The following is a 20,398-nucleotide window of genomic DNA, read 5'->3' as shown; positions in this document are numbered from 1 at the left end:
ATCACTTCATTTATTCATTCATGATAATAAAAGCATGTGGTCCAGGAGAGGATAATGTTACACATTTCACTATTTCAGTTTTAACCTCCTCATTATTGAGTTCAGTATCATAAAGTCCAGGAGTGTCCATCACTGAGATCTCTTTACCAAACCTCACTGTAGTTTCTGCCTGACACTGTTTCGTCACAGAGTTTGAACTGGTTAAAGATTTAAACAGGTTTACTTTTAATAAAAATCAGCTTATCTCTACAGAAGATCGCCACTCGACCTATAATAAGTTAGAAGCACATACCTTATGAGTGCGATCTCCGTGAACCAAATCAGATTTTAAACCAAACCAAACCAAGGCAGACAACACATATGCTTGGAAGCTGAGGGCTCGTCCAGTCTATCGGGAGGAGAATGTGCGCGCCGGTGGTGGCTAAGCGCCTCCGTACTGAAATGCAGAAACCCGTACTGGCCGCGCTTTAATCAGTTTCACCCAAACCTCTGACTGTACACAGACAATCCTGCCTTTACAATACCAGTGGATACTTAGATAAAAAACACAAATCATGGCTTTCTCCTACCAGAAGAGGAACAACCTCAACCCAATGCCAGCCGCAGGACTTCATACACCACCCTGAAAATAGGCTAACGTTAGCTACGACAACCCAGCCAACATCACCAAACATACCTGGATGGCGACTAAATGACGACACGGGAAGAAAGGGGCGGTGACTCGTGACGCCATACACTCTAACCAGCCAGTTTATATACACTCTACTGCATAGCACTGATAGGACGAAACTCAACGAGGAGACTGACCAACCACATGCAGGCAGGAAGAATTTCATTGGACCTGCTACATAAGGCTGTGTCTGAAGACAGTTGTAGTTCTTGTGTTTCTCTTTTCTTCAGAAACCAACTTTAAGAAAGAAGAGGAACTGTTTTCTGAATGTGTGAGAATTCACACCTGTCCACCTAAACTGGGTTCAGAGATGATCACAGCTGTGTGTGGGTTAACTACCTGAGTTTTCACAGCCAGCGATGACATGCTTCTGAAAACACTAGAGCTCAAAGCCACAACACAAAGAGACTGTCACGCAGGTGTAGAAACACACACGAAGATGAAGATGAAGATGTTTAGGTAGGTTTAGGGTATAGTGTAGGTGTACGTTATTTTAAAGCGTGATGGTTAATCTTTTAGCGCCGGACATTTCAACTCTGAACTGCGATGATACGTACAAACTTCGACGTAATAAAACGTTGCCATATTCACGTTCATCTGTTCCGGAAAAAAGACTAAACACACTTTTAGCGCCACTCACTGGACATTTCACTTTGATACTGTTGTGAAACGTGCACAACACAACGTATTCCGCGTCTTGCAAAAATGTTGCCACAGGAATGTTTTTCACATGAGCCAGGGTTGCAACATTGACTTTTACAGCAAATGAAATGGAAAATAGCCTTTAAAGCATCTCTGAATCGCTTTAAACAGCTCCGTCTGTGTCACAGCACACAAAACCAGCTGACCGAGAATTATCCCCGTCAGAGCGGCTCGTGCCACTGCCAAATTTACAAGTCTACAAGTTAGTCATGGATATTGGAAACCTTTTCAGTAGCAAACTAATTTTATTACTAATAATGCAATTATTTTATTTCTAGACTTTAATGTCATGTGGGAAACTGCTAAAAGAAAGAAGTGAGACTAACAGTAATTCTCTCGTGTGCAAAAATAGCCAATAAACTGTTCAGAGCAGATGTGTGTGAGACAGTGTGTTCACAGTATATGCACTTCTCACACGTTTCACACACACTTAAAGCAACACTTCACTGTGGCATCGTGTCACTAAACAGCAACTCTAGCAGAATTTCAATACTCATTTGATGAGAACAGAGGAAGTTACAAACCAGAGGAGGAGCTGATGATGTTTAAGGGAAGAGCTGTAACTATATATAATGAAGAGAAAGACTGACAGAAGCACAAAATGGCTGATAAGTGTGATCTGTGTGTGCTGGGACTGATCATTCTCTCTTCACTTCTCACAGGTAAAGAAATCTGTATTTTCTCTAAAGACGTTTAGTGGAATTAGTCTGGAAAGAGTTCATTTGAACATGCTCAGTTTATTCTTGCACACATTCACGTTGTGATCTCAGAGTTGTGTTTTGATACACACAGATCATACTGTATTATTCCTGTTACTGGACATAGTGTCACTCAAACATCTGATGATGAAGAATGATCTTCATATTAAGAGTGTGTCAGTGATTTGAACAGCTCTCTGATAAAGACTAATAGTTTATTCTGGAGAGTGTGTTGTTTGCTTTAAGTGAGGAAAAATACTATGATTTAAAACTTCTGCTTTTTATGCTGGTATGTTTTATGTTTCATTTATTAATGTATATCATAATGATCACTGAGATATACTTTGTTTCAGGAACCAGTGGAGTGGATGATGCTCATGTGTTCATCAGTTCTGGTGAAAATGTCTCTTTGCCCTGTAATAATGCTCTTTCTGACTGCAAATCTAAAACTACATGGACCTACTATAACAGTCATTCAGCAACAGTTGAACTGATTACTGAAGGGATAAAGAAGAACGACACAGAGATACATGAGAGACTGAGTCTGGAGTCTGACTGCTCTCTGAACATCAAGAACGTCACAGAAGAAGATTATGGATTATACAGCTGCAGACAATATGTGAATGGACAGAAACAAGGACATAATGCTGATGTTTATCTGCATGTTCTTCATGGTAAGTTTATGATTATGTGGTAAATTTAAAAACTCAGATGATGATTGAAGAGTCTGTGATTTTTGTCTTGTGTTCAGTTTCAGTGTCTTCATCATCATCATCATCATCATCATCATCCTCACAGACTGAGATCAGTCCAGGCCGCTCTGTGACTCTCTCCTGTCAGTTGTATTCATATACTGGATTTTATTATGATGAATTCTCCTGTGATGATTGGATTCTTTATAAGGGATTTGAGCTGTTGTGGGTGAATCAGGCTGGTGTTGATCTGAAGACAGACTCCAGATATCAGATATTATCACCAGATCACTGTATCAGGACTCTGACTACAACATTCCTGAATGAAGCTGACAACAGAAAGTGGAGATGTCAGCTTACTCATGGAAATCAAGTCAAGACCTCAGTCAGATACACTGTCAAGTATTCAGGTGAGAAAACAGTGTTAGAAGACCCTCATAATGTCAGTAACACTAAGGTCTATCAGTATCACTGAACCAGAACAAACTGAGGGACAAAAGCTTCTTTGACTCTCACAGAAGAGTAACTCAAAGCATTGCTTCAAACTAATGAACTGCAGTGAAGTAACAGTCCAAAACGTGATGCTGGAAATAATAAAGGAATTGAAACTTGACAGCAAAAATATAAACTTTTATGTAATGTGATGATCATAGTTATAATATGATGGTCATATTGTACAGTATTAAACATCTGAACTAACATTCATCTTCACAGCTCAAGCTGATTCAACGACAGCAGTGAATCCAGTCCACATCACACACTCTCAGGATCCCTCAACTATACACACACACGTTTCTAAAGGTACATCATCACTGTCTTTCTCACATCAGTGCTTTTCAGAGCATAATGCTAGAGTTATCTTCAGTGTTAACTCATCCAAATATGACTGTCATATTCTACAGTATGATTGTCACATTGAGTTGCTCTTTTAATTTCATTTCATGGACTTTTATGGTGTGTCCCAATTAGCGTACTTATGCATATTCTAGGACATGTTTAGTATAAACAGTGAGAGTAGTGTGTTCATATAACACTCCGGTTCTTACACTCGATTCTCCCAGAAAGCGTCACATGAAGACAATATGTTGAGCTCATCCATGCAGCGCATTCACTGTCTATTTAACGGATCTTCTATCGCCCTATAATCCATTGCGCTCTTTAAGATCAATAAATTCGAGGCTTTTGGTCATACCTAGGATATCCAGATCCACCAAAGGAGGGAGATCATTTTCACATTTAGCTCCAAAACTCTGGAATAGTCTTCCTGATACTGTTCGTTGCTCAGACTCGCTCTTCCAGTTTAAACCTAGATTAAAGACGCATCTTTTCGGCCAGGCATTCATATAATATTTTTAATCTTACAGTTCAAACTACAATCCGGCCTCTAGTTCATAAATGCCAGAGGAGAACTGGCCCCCGACTGAGCCTGGGTTCTCCCAAGGTTTTTTTTTTCTCCATTAGGTCACCTGATGGAGTTTTAGGACACCATTAGGTCACTTGATGGAGTTTTTCGGTTCCTTGCCACTGTTGCCTTTGGCTTGCTCAGTTGGGGATATTTTGGGGATATTTAATTTTTTTATCAATCAATAAATTCCACTAGAAACAAACCTTGTTGTATTTTAATGTAATACTGTGAAGCTGCTTTGATACAATCTGTATTGTGAAAGGCGCTATACAAATATACTTGACTTGACTTGACTAGATCCATGAAAAACACCAAACAGACATAAAATACTGCTCATCCACTCACAAAATTATCAAAAAACATACATGTAAAAGTGAACAAAACAAATATACAAAAAAATAGAGAAACACAAAATAAGCCATACACTCGTAATGCTGTTATACTTGTAAACACTGTTTCCTGCACCTAAGTGTCTGGTCTCATATCTACACGGTTCAGACTTCTTACCAGCATATCTACCTGTGGATCTACTTACCTGATGTCCAGTTGTTTTCCTTCGTCACCGTCCATTGTCGATCGCCGTGTGTTTCATCATCAAAGTCATCATCTTCATCTGCAAAGACATTATTCAAGTTCAGCTAAGTGTTCACAAGTGTTTGTTTGTACACTCTACCTTGTCTGCCTATTTATGGATGTGACAGAAGACCAGACCAACAACATGCAGAGCACGAGCACCGCTGTCACGGATCCTTTCGCCGAATTGGTGAACGCAGTTCGTCAGTCACTTCCTCCATCACCCACCACTTCTTCACCTGCTGCCTCTGCCAGTCCCATGGCCCGACCAGCGACCTACAGTGGCAAGGCGGAGGATTGCAGCGGGTTTATTCTTCAGTGCAACCTACACTTCGAGATGCAACCTCATCTTTACACTACCGATCGAGCGCGCATTGCGTTTGTGATCTCACTCCTCTCCGGTCATGCTCTTCAGTGGGCTCAAGCACTATGGCAAGCCGAAGTTCCCGTTACTAAGTCATTGTCTGCATTTCTTCAACATTTCAAAGAAGTCTTCAGTCAAACCACGTCCACACTATCCGTCCATGATCATCTTTTTCACCTTCGACAAGGTAAACGATCGGTGGGTTCCTACGTCTTGCAGTTTCGTACACTCGCCGTGGTGAGTGGATGGAATGAATGCAGCTCTTCTCACAGCCTATTGTCAAGGTTTAGACCCTGAGATTCGTCAACTAATGGTTGTTCACAATGATATGATATTATGGGATTAGAGAACTTCATCCAGAAATCAATCCGAGTTTCCCAACGTCTTACTGCTTGCTCATCATTTCAACCCGCTTTGCATCCTCCGCCTCTGGAACCATCTGCCGCCCTTCCAACACCAGAACCTATCCAGGTAGATACTTACCATCTCACACCGGCGGACCGTCAATGGCGGGCGATGGTTAAATCATCTATGTTTGTGCTGTCGGGGAGAAGGACACATCATCTCCAACTGTCCCGTTCGACCTCCACGCCCAGCGGTGAGTACCATTCAACTCTCTCCTAAAATTGCAGCTCTGACTCGTACCACAGTAATCCTTGTAACGTCCCATTCAACTGTTCCAGCACAAAGCTCTCATTGATTCCGGCTCAGTGAGCAACTTCATCTCCCACAACCTTCTACAGAGGCTCAATGTCAAGAGAAAACGCTGTCCCCAGAACCTAGAGATTCACACCATCCTGGGTAAGCCGCTGGGTCGTAGTCGCATCTGTCACTTCTCCCCCACCATGACACTCCGCATCGGGTGCCTGAGAACAACATCTCTACCTGAAATTAGAGAAATGTGAGTTCCACACCTCCACTGTCTACTTTCTCGGTTACATCATCAACCAACAAGGCATCCAGATGGACCAGAGGAAGGTGGAAGCAATCCGGTCCTGGTCTCAACCCGTCACCATCAAAGAACTTCAAAAATACCTTGGATTTGCAAACTTTTACTGTAGATTCATTCACAACTACAGTCTTCTCAGCTCTCCTCTGACTTCACTCCTCAAAACACAGCCCAAGTCTCTATCCTGGAACCCAGAAGCCACCACTGCCTTTGCCACCCTCAAATAAGCTTTTGCCACTGCTCCCATCCTCATCCATCCTGATCCTGAGCTACCGTTTACCGTAGAAGTGGATGCTTCATCTACAGGAGTGGGAGCGGTACTTTCGCAGCGGCAGGGGAACACCCCACTACTCCATCCGTGTGCCTTCTACTCCAAAAAGCTGTCCCCGGCGGAGCAGAATTATGACATCAGCAACAGGGAACTCCTCGTCATCAAGCTTGCATTAGAGGAATGGAGACATTGGCTGGAGGGAGCCAAACACAAATTCAAAGTAATCACCGTCCGTATAAACCTTGAATATCTCAGAGAAGCTTGTCGTCTCAATCCTCGTCAAGCCAGATGGTCCCTCTTCTTCACAAGATTCAACTTCCTAGTTACTTACTGACCTGAACACAAGGATTCCAAAGCCGATGCTCTCTCTCTCGTCTTGAACCTGATCTGGGATCCACTACTCCTGAACCCATCCTCCCTCCAGCCATGAACGTCAGTCCCATCCTCTGGTCTATTGACGAAGACATTCGCCCAGCAAACGGAACCTGCTCCGCCAGGAGGTCCAGAACGGTGTATCTACGTGAAGGGACTCACGTAGATACGTAAAGGGACTCAGCTCACACCTCTCTGGGCTCTGGACACCCAGGTAGCCAGCAAACCCTCTCGCTCCTCACTCAACGTCACTGGTGGCCCTCTGTGACCCAAGACATCTCTCTATATCTCAAGGGCTGCTCAGTCTGTGCCATCACCAACACTCCCCGTCATCTGCCAGCAGGCAAACTAGTTCCACTAGAAACCATATTCTGATCCTTTGTCTCCTCACACAGTACCCAGTGAAGCTGAAGTACCTCCTCCCGAAGTCACCGAAGAAGAGCTCATTTACAGAGTCCAATCCATCGTCAACTCGCGATGACGGGGCAACTGGCTAGAATATCTGGTCGATTGGAAGGGGTACGGTCCAGAGCAGGGGCGGAGTGGGACCAAAAAATCTACCGGGAAATTTCGTAGACCACCGGCCCTCTGTGGTAAAAAACAACAACAAAAAAACAAAACGTTTGCTAAAAAATATAGCGGTGAATGAGAGAATATTAAATAGATTTTTTTTTGTTCCTCTATAGTTTTTTTCACAACTTTCTAAAAGAGGAAAAAAATTGCGAGAGATGGATAACGGCAGTCAGAAGAACTCAGAAGAGAGAAATATATGTCAATTTGTCATCACTCCCACAGACGCTGCATTAGAAACCCTCACAGAAGCATTAACTAGTTTTTTGTAATTTTATTAAAGGTAATATAATATAAAATAGTGTTATAAATGTAAATACATATTTTTTTAAATTGAAAATATAAAAAACTTTCCAGGATTTATGCGGATGATGACCGTTAAAACGCGTCATCATCACCCTGTTGAAAAGGGTCCATGGCATTTTCACGGTGACACGACACCTTGCTCGTTAGCTTCTGCTAGTGTTAACATAATCCGTATACACTTAATATAGCAGCAGCAGCCAAGGGAAGTTACTCGTTTTAAAACTAGGAAATCTGCCACTAGTAGATAGTCACTCAATAGTAAACTATTTATTTGTCTCATATTTACCACAGCTACTTTCAAATTACACAAGCTTTTGGCTGGCTGGCTGGTAACTTAGCTGGTGCTAATTCCCATCTGTGCCTAGCTTTGACGACATGTGCTTCAGTTTATTTCACCTGTAGTATCTTTGCTTGTTGATGCCCGGAACATGTCTGTTATTTTGGAGCATTTCACTGCCTCCTCCTCCATAATTTTTTTCCTTTTGAGTCTGACCTTCTCAGCACCAGATTTTTTTTTAACACTTGTGCTGAGGGGGTGCTAGATCATTGACGGGGGAGCGGCACAGTTATACAAATAATAATTGAGCAAAACTTGGCCACTAAATATTTAATATTCAATTATTTTAATGATCACAATTAAAGTTTTAATTTTATTAAATTAAACAAGCGCAACATTCAGCATTCAATCAAATATTCTAAAAGATGTATTATTACTAATAAGGTTATTTCAACATAATATTTCGTTATTTCGACATTTATGTGCGTACAACAAGCAAGATGTGCATTTGTAAATCCGGTGATGCGTGCATTGATTTTTAGTAATAAATTAGTGTTTTCTGACAGTGTCGAGTGTCGGCTGCAAAGATGAAGTTGACGATCGCCATATTCATAGTGAACGCGCCTATAGAGAGAAATGCATGATTATGTAATCAGAGAGTAGCCTTTTTCTTTTCGTTTTGAATTATTTCGTTTAAAGATATTTCAAGCTTTGTGCATTTGATGTATTTCTCATCTCTGTGTGAGGCATACACTGAGTTTCGTTAAGTTAGGATGAGATGCGCTCCAGTTAACGTGCAATGCAATTGACCGCGCGGGCGCCTCCATGATTATATTGTCTGTTTGTTATATTTGCTTCTTATTAAATCCAGGCAATTGGATGATAAAAAAATGATTAAAATTAAGATACAATTTATACAAAACGAAATTCACTTTAATGAAAGGTTTTCTACAAAACATAATGAAATGAAATGGTCAAAATCATGTCTGACCCACCCACTCCAAGTCTCTCGATATATAGCGCATCATATCTTACTTGTGCTGTTCACTTTTCATAAATCAACATAAATGGAAAAGAAATGACATTATAATATTTTAACAAATATGAAACTAAATGCGCTTATTTAATGGCTACAACAGTAGGCCTACAGACTCTCTATTTGTGCAAATTGCTGCACATTCATTTAATTCTGAATTTTGCACAAGTTGAAAGACGTTTGTTCAAATCAAGTTCACGGATAATTGTGCGTGCATTTATTAATCATTATCATACTAAAATCATAAAAATGCTATGTAGTGTGGTGGATTTTAATTAATCAACGATAATTAATCAACTAACATTTGTTTTTCTTGCAGGAATAAAATTCATATGCTTTTAATGTTTCCAAACTCTTTGGAAAAACTTGTGACTGACTGACTGTATGTGTCTATGTGTAAAAATAACAGAAAGGGGAAGTGAAACTAGACATGACTAGTTTGCAAAAACTTGTGATAAGTAAGCACAAGGTTTGAGTTTGCTTTACCTAGTAACAGAGGGGTTTGCAAATGAAGAACCAATCAAATAGTGGGGATATTATGTAATGCAGCATGAAATTTATGCCATACCTCTATACTATAAAAACTGTTGTATCTGTGTTTTACGGTGGGATTCTCAATGGAATTTGTCTGAGATCCTCCGGCCTTGCTTCTTGGGAGAGATTCCCTGAGAACTGCTCGGGAAGATCTCATGGCCGTGATTAAAGCATTTAAAGGACATTTGCAGGTCTGTTTGTCAATTTATTCCTGCGCAGGAAGCTAGTTTAGGTAGGAAGCTAGTTTAGGAAGGAAAACTAGTTTAGGGAAATCGAGTCAGAAAAGCTGGTGATCTATGGAGTGGGGACGTTGAAGACGGGAACCAATAGATAGAGCCAGGTAGTTAGGTTAAGTTAAAAGCTGGTGATCTATAGAGTGGGGACGTGAAGAACGGGAACCAATAAATAGAGCCAGGTAGTCCGGTGATCTATAGAGTGGGGACGTCGGGGACGGGAACCAATAGATAGAGCCGGATAGTTAGGTTTAGGGAAAAAATCTACCACAGTAGGCCTATAAAAAATCAGATGAGCCCAGAATATAAACGCAACGTTTAATTCCACGTTAAGCAATTTCCTCCCATAGAAAACCATTAGGCCTATAAGAACGCTTAATGTAGCTTAATGCAGATTAGAATGCCCCCTTATTATGTCGAAATAACGAGATTTTATGTTGAAATAATGTCTTAATATCTCGAAATAAGAAGATAAGTTTTATTTTTTCTTCAAAATGCGGTTCAGGGCTTTCATAGAATAGCCTACAGCCTGAATATAATTGCTTCCAGAAATTATTTTTGGGGGTGCTTTCGGGGTGCTTTGGTCTTTCTTGGGGGTGCTGAAGCAACTGCTAGCCCCTCCCTAGCGCCGCCCATGCTCAGCGCCACCTTTCAGTTTTCTTTTTTTGCCTTTCCATCATTTAACTCACTCTCACGGACGTTAGACTTCCACTGATCCCCCTATGTTTTCGAAAATCCTATAGACATGGTTGGATCTGCCGAACTGTTTGAGCACTTTTATATACTGTATTGAGCAGAGAGGCTGCACAGTTTGACCAGCGGGAAGCGGCCGCACATCAGGCCGCCAGACGGTGTTGCTAAAATAACTCGCAATGTATAACTATTATCAGACCGGCCCTCGCGGCCTCAAAACACTACCGGCCCACCGGAAAAAGTCCCGACTCTCCCGATTGCCACTCCGCTACTGGTCCAGAGAAATGTTCCTGGGTAGCTCGAGATGACATACTTTACCCCTCCTTTCTAACCCAGTTCCACCAAGATCATCCTACTCGCCCTGCACCCAGAGGTCGAGGTCGTCCCCGTCTTTGCAGTTTCCGGCCGTCTGGAGCTGCCCGTGGAGGAGGGGTATTGTCACGGAGTCAACAGAGCCATCACTTCCGCCCACTGCACCTGATCACTGCACTCCGCCCACCAGATCACTGTCACCTAAATTATGATCAACGACACCTGTACGTCATGATTGTACTCCCTTTATAAGTCACTGTTTCCTGCACCCCAGTGTCTGGTCTCGTCTCTACACGGTTCAGACTTCTTACCAGCATACCTACCTGGATCTACTTACCTGATGTCCAGTTGTTTCTCTTCGTCCCTGTCGATCATCCTGTGTTTCAGCATCAAAGTCATCGTCTTCATCTGCAAAGACAATTTCAGCTAAGTGTTCATCATATCAGCATTGTAATCATCGTTCATCCCATCCTGCATCGCTCAATCTGCATTTTAATAAAGTTTGTTTGTTTGTACACTCCCTTGTCTGCCTATTTATGGATGTGACACTAAGGCTGCGTCTCAATTCGCCTACTTATATTACGCCCTAAAAGTATGTATTCTTTTTGTGAAGAAAAGGTGCATACTTTTTAGTGTGTAGCAGAAGAGTAGACTTGTTTTGGGACAAATTATCACATCATACAATTGCATCTTTAATGGTTGCTCTCTGTGGATTAGTTACATGCTGCTCTCTGTGGATTAGTTACATGCATCTGGTCACGCAAACTGACCTGTCAATCATCTTACAATGTGTTGCTGCTGGTCAAGCAAATGTTTTTCCTTTGTTTCTGTTTGATATGATTGTAAATATATCTATTAAAATGCTGATATTCTGGTCTGTACCCCGCTGTCCTGTATCTTGCTCTCTCATTGGCTGTCAGTCATCGCCGATGTAGTTTTCAGTCAGAACACATTCACACAGCAGGATTTTTAAATCTCAGACAGGTCCAGATAGTTACCATGCTAAATATCTCACGGCCATCTGCGACTCTCTCAGATCGCGTCTTTGATAATTCACACTGTATGATTGTCACTCGCGTGAGCGAGCACTGATTTGCCAGTGATTTCGGGCATTTGTCAGCGATCTCCCAAAACGTGTCAGTGAGCGAAAATCAGGCTTAAAATTGTTCAGTGTGAACTCGGCATTAGGCTGTGTATGAAGTCAGTTGTAGTTCTTGTCAGTGTGTTTTTCTTTTCTTCAGTGATTCTGCTTGTTAACAGCAGGTGTTCATCACTAATGCTCAATCATCACTTTAATCACTTTATCATCTCATTAACTTTAACACTTATTCAGAGTTACTTTAACACTCTTTAGAGTGGGACCATATGTACTCTGAGCAGAGTTACTGTAAATTAAATTTAGGGATTTTGCTGTGTGTGTTCTCATGTTGGATTCCTCTCTTTAGTTTGGTAAAATACAGTTTAAGCTGCTAGGTTTGTTTGCTGCGCCTCACCTCTTCTTCTCCTAGTTCTGGACATTATTATGATGCATCTCAACTAACATTCATCCTTTTCAGCTCAAGCTGATACACCAACACCAGGCACAGACTCTCAGGATAATTTGACTACAAACACACAAGGTACATAATCACAGTGTTTTGTCTTTGTCTACAATTGTCCCCAATCTGCCCTGTCCATCTCTGGTTAAAATATAATGGTAATATTGTACAGTATGAATCATCTGAACAAACATTCATACATTACAGCTCCAGCTGGTTCAACGACAGCAGTGAATCCTACACGAGGTACATGATGATGCTGATGCTTTTAAGCCTTTGATGATGTTATTCAAAGAACATCTTTGTCTAACATAATTCTATAGAAAAATGAATGAATTACCATATAGACACTCTACCACATATATATATAATCAGTATGTAAGAGTTGAGTTGACTTTTTCCTTTTGTTTCTTGAAAGAAGAGAAATAAACAATAAATAAATCACAGGGCATTAATCAAAAGTCAGAGGTAGATCAGAATCATTTGAAATCTCATTTAGTACCGATGTCTATAATTGTCCCCAATCATCCTTTTCAGCTCAAACTGATACAACACCACCAGTCACAAACTCTCAGGGTCATTGGAATAAAAACACACCAGGTACATAATCACAGTGTTTTGTCTTTGTCTATAATTGTCCCCAATCTGCCCTGTCCGTCTCTGACTCTGTGCTCGATCTCTTCTTCAGTCATAGTGATTTCTGTCGCTGCAGTCGCTGTTCTCCTTCTTGCTCTTCTCTGGCTGATCTGCAGAAAAAGAGCTGGTGAGTTTTCAGATTTACTCCTTTACAACAATTAAAAACAGTTCAGATGAGCAAACAAACACATCATGTTCAGACTGTAAGTATCATAGAAACATGAGGATTATATGAAATTCTCAAACAGAAGTTTATTCCTGCTGAGAAATCCTGTAATGTCAATATCAACGAGTTATCAAGTCAACAATCATTTTTATTATTCATTTTAATGCTTCAACAAAATCTGATTGTTTCAAAATATTAATGCTTAACTTTCTGTGTTTTTCATGTGTGTTTGATCATAAATACTCATATTTCATGAGGCTCTTGTTTTCAGATAATAAAAGAGGGACTGGCTACTCTGCGGTGAGTTCAGTAATGCAGTGATTTAGATTTGATTACTGCCTTTAAAGCTCAATAAAGTGTCATTCATGCAGTTTAACTGTTTGTTCTGAAGGTCAAAGATGAGAATGATCATAAAGGGACGTATGAGACGATCAACATGTCCATTCCTCCCGCTGCAAGAGCCAATGTGAGTCCACTAAATCATCAAACATTACGTTCAATAATGTGACTTACTAAAAGCTTTTATGTTATTCTACACACTGTTAGACCTTACCAGGTTTTTTTACAGTAAAATACTGGCAACACTGTTGCCAGTAATATACTGTTAATTGTACAGTTCTTTACTACAATCTACAGTATGTTACTGTAAAAATGCACTAAATTAAAACTCAAGTTAACTAATTTCACTTGCAGAAACCGACTGCCTTAAATTGACCAACTGTCATTTAAATGTATTAACTAAAATTTATAATACATTAATAATGTGAGCAAAGTATTACTGTGAACTTCTTTCATTTGAAACCACAACAAAACCTTTGTAAATAAAGAGATTTCCACTGGACCAGCAACGACACAGTCACCGCCTTTTAAATAAAGCAACACACAGCATATCATCAATGTTAGTAGATCTTCTGCTGGACTGAAGCACAGGCTCTACTCTTCTGCACAATGGTGACCCAAAAAACAAGATTTTACAGTAAACTACTGGCAACAGTGTTGCCAGTATAAACCTGTTTTATAACTTACAGTTTATTACTGTTAAAGATGAACTGAACTGGAATTTTGAGTAAAGGTAATATAACAGATGTATTTTATTTATTCCCATTGGTACAATTTTTAAAGTGGCAGAATTTGTTAAAAGGGATAAAATGGTATGTTGAAAATGTTGTTGTTGTTATACGGGCGCCGCCATGTTGGATTTCAACATTCGGCTACGTCACTGGAATGGTAAGCTACTCCGTTGCTAACCAACACTAGCAGAGCAGCCATTGCATGCAGCCTCTGGATTTCGAGTCCGTAGTGAGCATTTTTTTAGCGACAGACTGTTTAGAGAGTTGTACTTTCAATACAGCAGGTTCACTGGTGAGGGTTAGGCTAAACCTGAGGCCATTCTGTCAATGTTAAACTTTTCAGGCTGTAGTACAGGGCAGACCGATAGACCAATGGCAAGTACTAACACCACCGATGCTATCTATGTTACCGCAGAGACAGGGCGCTGAAACGCTCACCTCAAGGCAGAGGACAGAGAAGTATGTTAAATGTTATGATAGCACGTTATAGCAAGCTAAGCAAAGGGCTGGATGTGACGTTGTCACATACACAAAACATGTAGCCTACATATTCACTTACACGCACATATAACGTGTAACGTTAGGCTTTATAGCGTTCAACAAAACTGAGACACTCATTAATTGAAATTGAGTAACAAAATCAAGCTAGATACCAAACGATCCAACCTAGGGAAAGAGCTAGCAGCTAACGTAAACACGTTGGAAGCACTTTTGTCAAACTCCACAAGCTAGCCACCACTCCGACCATATAAACTGTATAAATCATGACTCGTCTCGATAATAATGCGTTTACTAGCTGCTAATTAAACCACAGCAGGTCTGTAAACAGATTCCAATGTCCTACCCACCCTGAAGCTAGCTGATGTCATCGTCTCAGGGCACATTGTTGATACAGAGGGAGTTCACTTTTTTTTAATTTATTTTTTTTTACGTTTCTTCATTCGGATCCATTTACGATCCATTCCATTCTGAATAAACAAACGACGCAGTTTACATGCTTCATCCTTGTTGCATTATTCATTAAGATAATAATTAATAAATGCACGCACAATTATCCGTTAACTTGATTAATGTTGCAGTCAGATATGTTTTATGCACAAACAAATGCCATTCAACGTGCACAATTCAGAAGTAAATGAATGTGCTGCAATTTGTACAACTAGAGAGTCTGTAAGCCTACTGTACGTGTTGAAGCCATTAAATAAGCTCATTTAGTTTCATATTTGTTAAAATATTATAATGTTTTTTTTGTTTTTTTTCATCTATGTTGAATATAAAAAAGTTAACAGCACGAGTAAGATAGGATGCACAATATATCGATAGATATGGAGCGGGTCAGACATGATTTTGACCACTTAATTAAGATTTGCTTTGTAGAAAACTTTGTATAAATTGTATCTTAATTTTAATATTTTCTTCATCAACCAATTGCCTGTATTTAGAAGCAAATATAGCAGACATTATAATCATGGAGGCGTCCGCGCCTCCACTTGCATTGCACGTGAACTGGAGCACATCTCATCCCAGTAGCGGTTTTTGGCACGGGCGAACCGGGCAATCGCCCGGGGCGGCATTTTTGGGGGGCGCCGGCACGAGCAGAAAAAATAAATAGATAAAAAATCTGCGCCGCGAAGCGGTTTTCTATTATCTATCATTTCACTGTTGTGGGGAATTGGCAAATTTGCGCCCCCTGCAGCTGCAGGCGCCCCTGCTTGCTGAGAAGATGTCGTGCACAGAAGCTGTTTGTTTGAGAAGGGGAAAGGGGAGGGGGCGCGGAGGCGCGGGCGCGGATGACAGTTCACCTCTGGGTCTCTCCCAAATGGAACGGACAAGGGGGGGGAACGGGGTATCCATATAGTTATCTAAGTCAGTCACACCTCGACTTTCTTCCAAATAACGCACATTTCATATAAATACAGGCTTCTATATTTCCTGCACATTTTTGTTTTTCTGAATTGTCTGAATGGTTAATAAAAATAGGTAATACAAAACGATTACTTGATCACCACCACCAAGGTGAATTGGTTTAGTCTTGACTTCTGGTCGTGACTCGTCGTGAGTGACAGTTGGTATGGGGGGGATCAGGGGAAATCTGTTGATTGTCGATGTCGAGTGCCAAATAAGAGATGGACAAGAAAGGTCAAAGCCATCAGGTGCCCAATTTAGAAACGAGCGAAAGATAAAGGTATGCAACTATGTTTTCTCTGTATGATTACGGTATCCATGTCATGAATGAAGGGGCAATATTAATTGGTGGGTATAACTCTTATTTGTTAGCCTTTTTGCTATGATTCTTGCTATGCTTAACAATAATTCGGTTTTAACTCAAACACGAGATCTAACGTTAATTTCACCATAATATTGTGCTTTGCAACAAAACTGTTACAAGTTCAGTTATTACACTGCAAAAAAATGCTTTTCTTACTTAGTATTTTTGTCTTGTTTCCAGTCCAAATATCAAACATTTCTTAAATAAAGATGCATAACGTTATTTTACTAAAGTAGTAAAATGACATATTAAGTCTTGTTTTCTGGGGAAATAAATAAAAATTGAGTTTTTGCTTAAAACAAGCAAAACTTGATCTGCCAATGGGGTAAGAAAAGGGGGGCGCTCGAAGGGGGTCTCGCCCAGGGTGTAATTCAATGTATAACCGCCACTGTCTCATCCTAACTTAACCGAAACTCAGTGTATGCCTTACAGACATGAGAAATATAGAAAGCTTGAAATGTCTTTAAAAGAAACAATTCAAAACGAAAAGAAATAGGCTACTCTCTGATTATGTAATGATGTGCATTTCTCTCTATAGGCGCGTTCACTACGGAGATGGCGATCGTCAGCTTAATCTTTGCAGCTGACACTGTTTATTAATAAAAATCAATGCATGCGTGTCACCGATTTTCGAATGCACATCTTGTTTGTTGCACGCACACATATTATGTAGGCTACATATTACGAAATAACGAGATATTATGTTGAAATAATTAGGCTAATTATCATTATTAAAAATAATACATCTATAAGAATATTTGATTGAATGCTGAATGTTGCTTGTTCAATTGAATAAAATTTATACTTTAATTGTGATAATTAAAATAATTGATTATTAAATATTAAGTGGCCTATGTTTGCTCATTTATTAATACTATTTGTATATAATATATCTAGCACCCCCTCAGCACCTGCGTTAAAAAATTATCTGGAGCCGCCCCTGGTTATAACGGCCCACGTATTAAAAAAATGGTCAGGTTTAAATCGGGCTTGGGTTCATAATTACAGTTAATGTGTCGGGCCGGGCGTGTGGTGGTAGTCAGATACCCATGCCATTAAAATTACTCATTTTCGTCTGTGTATAGGACCTGCAGCTGCAGCTGCCTATATACCTTCGCAGGTTTTACCATGCCGGTGACGTCATCGGAATTGCCAGTGTTCTTATACTAACAAACGCAATTTTTGTGTTGCTTAAAAAATGAGCTATATTGATATTTTTTTAATTCAAATTTTTTGTGTAATTTACTTTTAATTTTCATAAACAACACGTTATCAACGTTGATTATTTCAGTTCAGTTCATCTTTAAAATAGATTTTGTGGGTGTGTCTTTTTATCTTACACTGTTAACCCTTTCAACCCCACAGGGAAATCCACACTACAAAGAGTAAAAGTAACATTGAGACAGTGTTGCAGTGAGATAATTAAGAGAATATGTAAGTGATTGTTGAGCATTAGTGATGAACACCTGCTGTTAGAACAGAAAATAGAGAAACACAAGAACTACAACTGACTTCCAGCCATTACACATTATTACACTTATTGTTAACCAGTATGACTTTTTGTCTGTCATACTGTACATCTACAGAAGTTGTTATTGAGATGTTTCATTGAAAATGTTTGGTTTGAAGTTACCATTATAGAGATCAGTGTTTGCTTTAGTTGGGATGCTGATGCTAAAGAATTAGTGTTTCTTTTGCTGCTTGAGCTGTTCTTGTGCAAGTCACACTTGTGCACACACAGTTTATGAATGATTGCAGTTATAATGATTATGATGAAAAAATCTTCATATTGCCTGTTCATTCACTAAGGAGTTCATTCTCACTCGTTCAGAGTTTAATCCTCAATCAAAAGTGTTACATTACCACCACTGTGAAACCACAGCAATAAATTACAATGACTCTTTTTTTTTTAACACATCATACATAAACCAAGAAAACAGAGCTACAAGTCTTTTAGAAACACAGAGATATCACAATTTAGCACATGAATCTCAACAATGGTGGCAATATTTTTTTTTTTTATTCATGCAGCAGTGCATGCTGGGAGTTTTATATTATCCTGGAACCCAGCATGCATTGCGACATGAAACTTTTGATTGTCACCATTGTTGAGATTCATGTGCTGATTGTTGATGTATGTGTCTGAGTAAAGCAGGAATTAAAAATGTTTTAAAGCACTATCTGATTACGATATTCTTCAGAAGACCTGAATACAGAAATATTGATTTCATGTTGTAGATTCACAAATATATGCAAAATATGAAATACCCATTAATTCAAAGAATATATACAGGAAAGATCAGAGAACCAGACATGTCCAGGAAGATTGTGACATCATCACAAAATCCCAAAAACATCTGATCAACTTCCTCTTGACTTTTTCTTGCCATAGCAAATGCGTTTTATAAACTCACTGTTACAGCAGCCAGAGAGAGATAAATGGTAAGAAGTCAAGGGACAAGAGACCAACTAAAGCAAATACTGATCTCCATTATGGTGACAACAAACTTTACTATTAACTAAATCTCTGTTAATTCTCAACAAGAACTTTTGTACATGTATGAAAGAAATAATCGTAAACTAGTTTCACACTCTGTGGCTGGAAGTCAGTTGTAGTTTTTGTGTTTCTCTTTTTTTTCTGTTCTTGTTTCTCTGTCCTTCAGTGATTCTGCTTATCAGTGTTCATCAGTGTCTCAATTCACTCTCTTCTTTTCATTCACTCTGTCAAGGGGACTATATTAGTGAACTAATGTAGGGAATAGTGAATAAGGGTATAGGGTGTGATTGGGAAAACAGCCTCTGAGTGTTGACTTTGAGCGCTGTTAATTTACAGTATATTCCTGTAATCTATTTTTGTTTTCTATGGTATATTACTGTTTTAATGGAAAATGGTATGATATTGTCAGAATTTGGCCTTTTTTTACAGCAAGGGTTAACAGTGCATATAATAGTGAGAGATATGTCCATAGCTGTCAACCCTCCCGTTTTTTCCGGGTTTCTCACGTATTTTAGCTCTTTTCCTGCTGTCTTCCCGTTTTAGTATTTTCCCGTAAAATATCCGTATTTTTACGCTCTGATTGTGTTAACTCAGAACACGCATCTATCTGCAAAATTTGTCGTTGTAATTTCAGTGTTGGTCATGGAGGGAAAAATGATGTTTCGCAACATGACAAATCACTTAAACACAAGCGCGCGAGTGAGTCTAGGCACACAACATCTTTATGATCATTCGTGGTGTACCGTGCCTCGTCTGAAGCTGACCAAATATTGAAAGCTGAGGTGAAAATGTCGATGTTAATTGCCAAAAATAAAGCAGTTTAAACATATCCATTGGTCTGTCATTCTTTAATATATATTGTGTAACGTTAGTTATAAACTCTTTAGACTGTTAATGATTAGTGCTTTGTTTTTGTTTTTTTTAGTTTGTGGGTAAGAATCGTGTAAAAAAAAAAATCCCTTATTTTGGGGATGGATTCCGGGAAATCTCCCTTATTTTCAATGTTCAATGTTGACAGCTATGGATATGTCTGTTTTGTGTGTTAAACTTGACTCTCTGCACGTTTGCATTGATGTTTAGGAGCAGACAGATGTGACTTATTCTGAGGTCACTTCTTCCAATACAAAGCCTGTAAACTCACTCAATGTGAGTAGATACCAGCACATGAGTTTGACTCTCAGATAAATGAAGCTCATGCTCTAATAATAATAATAATAATAATAATAATCGCTGTGGTTCAAACATTGATGGACAGAATCTGTGCTGTTCTTTCAGGATCATGATGATACAGTGACTTAAGCTGCCATCAGAGGAAGAGAAGATCAACCGTAGGATGAACTTTACGCCTCTGTGAACAAGAACAAGACCTTCACAAATAAACATTAACCCCCTGAGGTCGGCAATCACGCCGACGTGATCTGCTCGCTTTTTTTCCTTATCAGTGCAAAAAAGAGTCAAAATACTCTTTTGATTTTGACATACTTGTGTTATACATCAATCGATTCTGTTAAGTGTGTATTTTTTGTGTATACTCACAATAAAAACAAAGTGTTGTGCTTTTTGCC

The 20,398-nt window shown here is 39.5% G+C and overlaps 1 protein-coding gene across 1 annotated transcript; it reads left to right on the top strand.

The window, feature by feature from the left end:
* The first annotated feature begins 1,886 nt into the window (after positions 1-1,886).
* LOC311078689 (uncharacterized protein) lies at positions 1,887-20,398 on the top strand. The gene is made up of 12 exons (XM_084107667.1): positions 1,887-2,034; positions 2,424-2,744; positions 2,822-3,172; positions 3,477-3,563; positions 12,214-12,276; positions 12,403-12,441; positions 12,733-12,795; positions 12,884-12,958; positions 13,269-13,297; positions 13,389-13,463; positions 19,914-19,979; positions 20,109-20,398. The coding sequence occupies exons 1-12, from the start codon at positions 1,974-1,976 to the stop codon at positions 20,130-20,132; spliced, it is 1,254 nt and encodes a 417-aa protein (XP_083963793.1). The 5' UTR covers positions 1,887-1,973; the 3' UTR covers positions 20,133-20,398.

This window comes from Abramis brama (assembly GCF_963993115.1).
Source record: "Abramis brama genome assembly, chromosome: 1".
NCBI lineage: Eukaryota > Metazoa > Chordata > Actinopteri > Cypriniformes > Leuciscidae > Abramis > Abramis brama.
The sequence above is the reverse complement of the archived record's forward strand: the minus strand, read 5'-3'. Positions and strand labels throughout refer to the sequence as shown.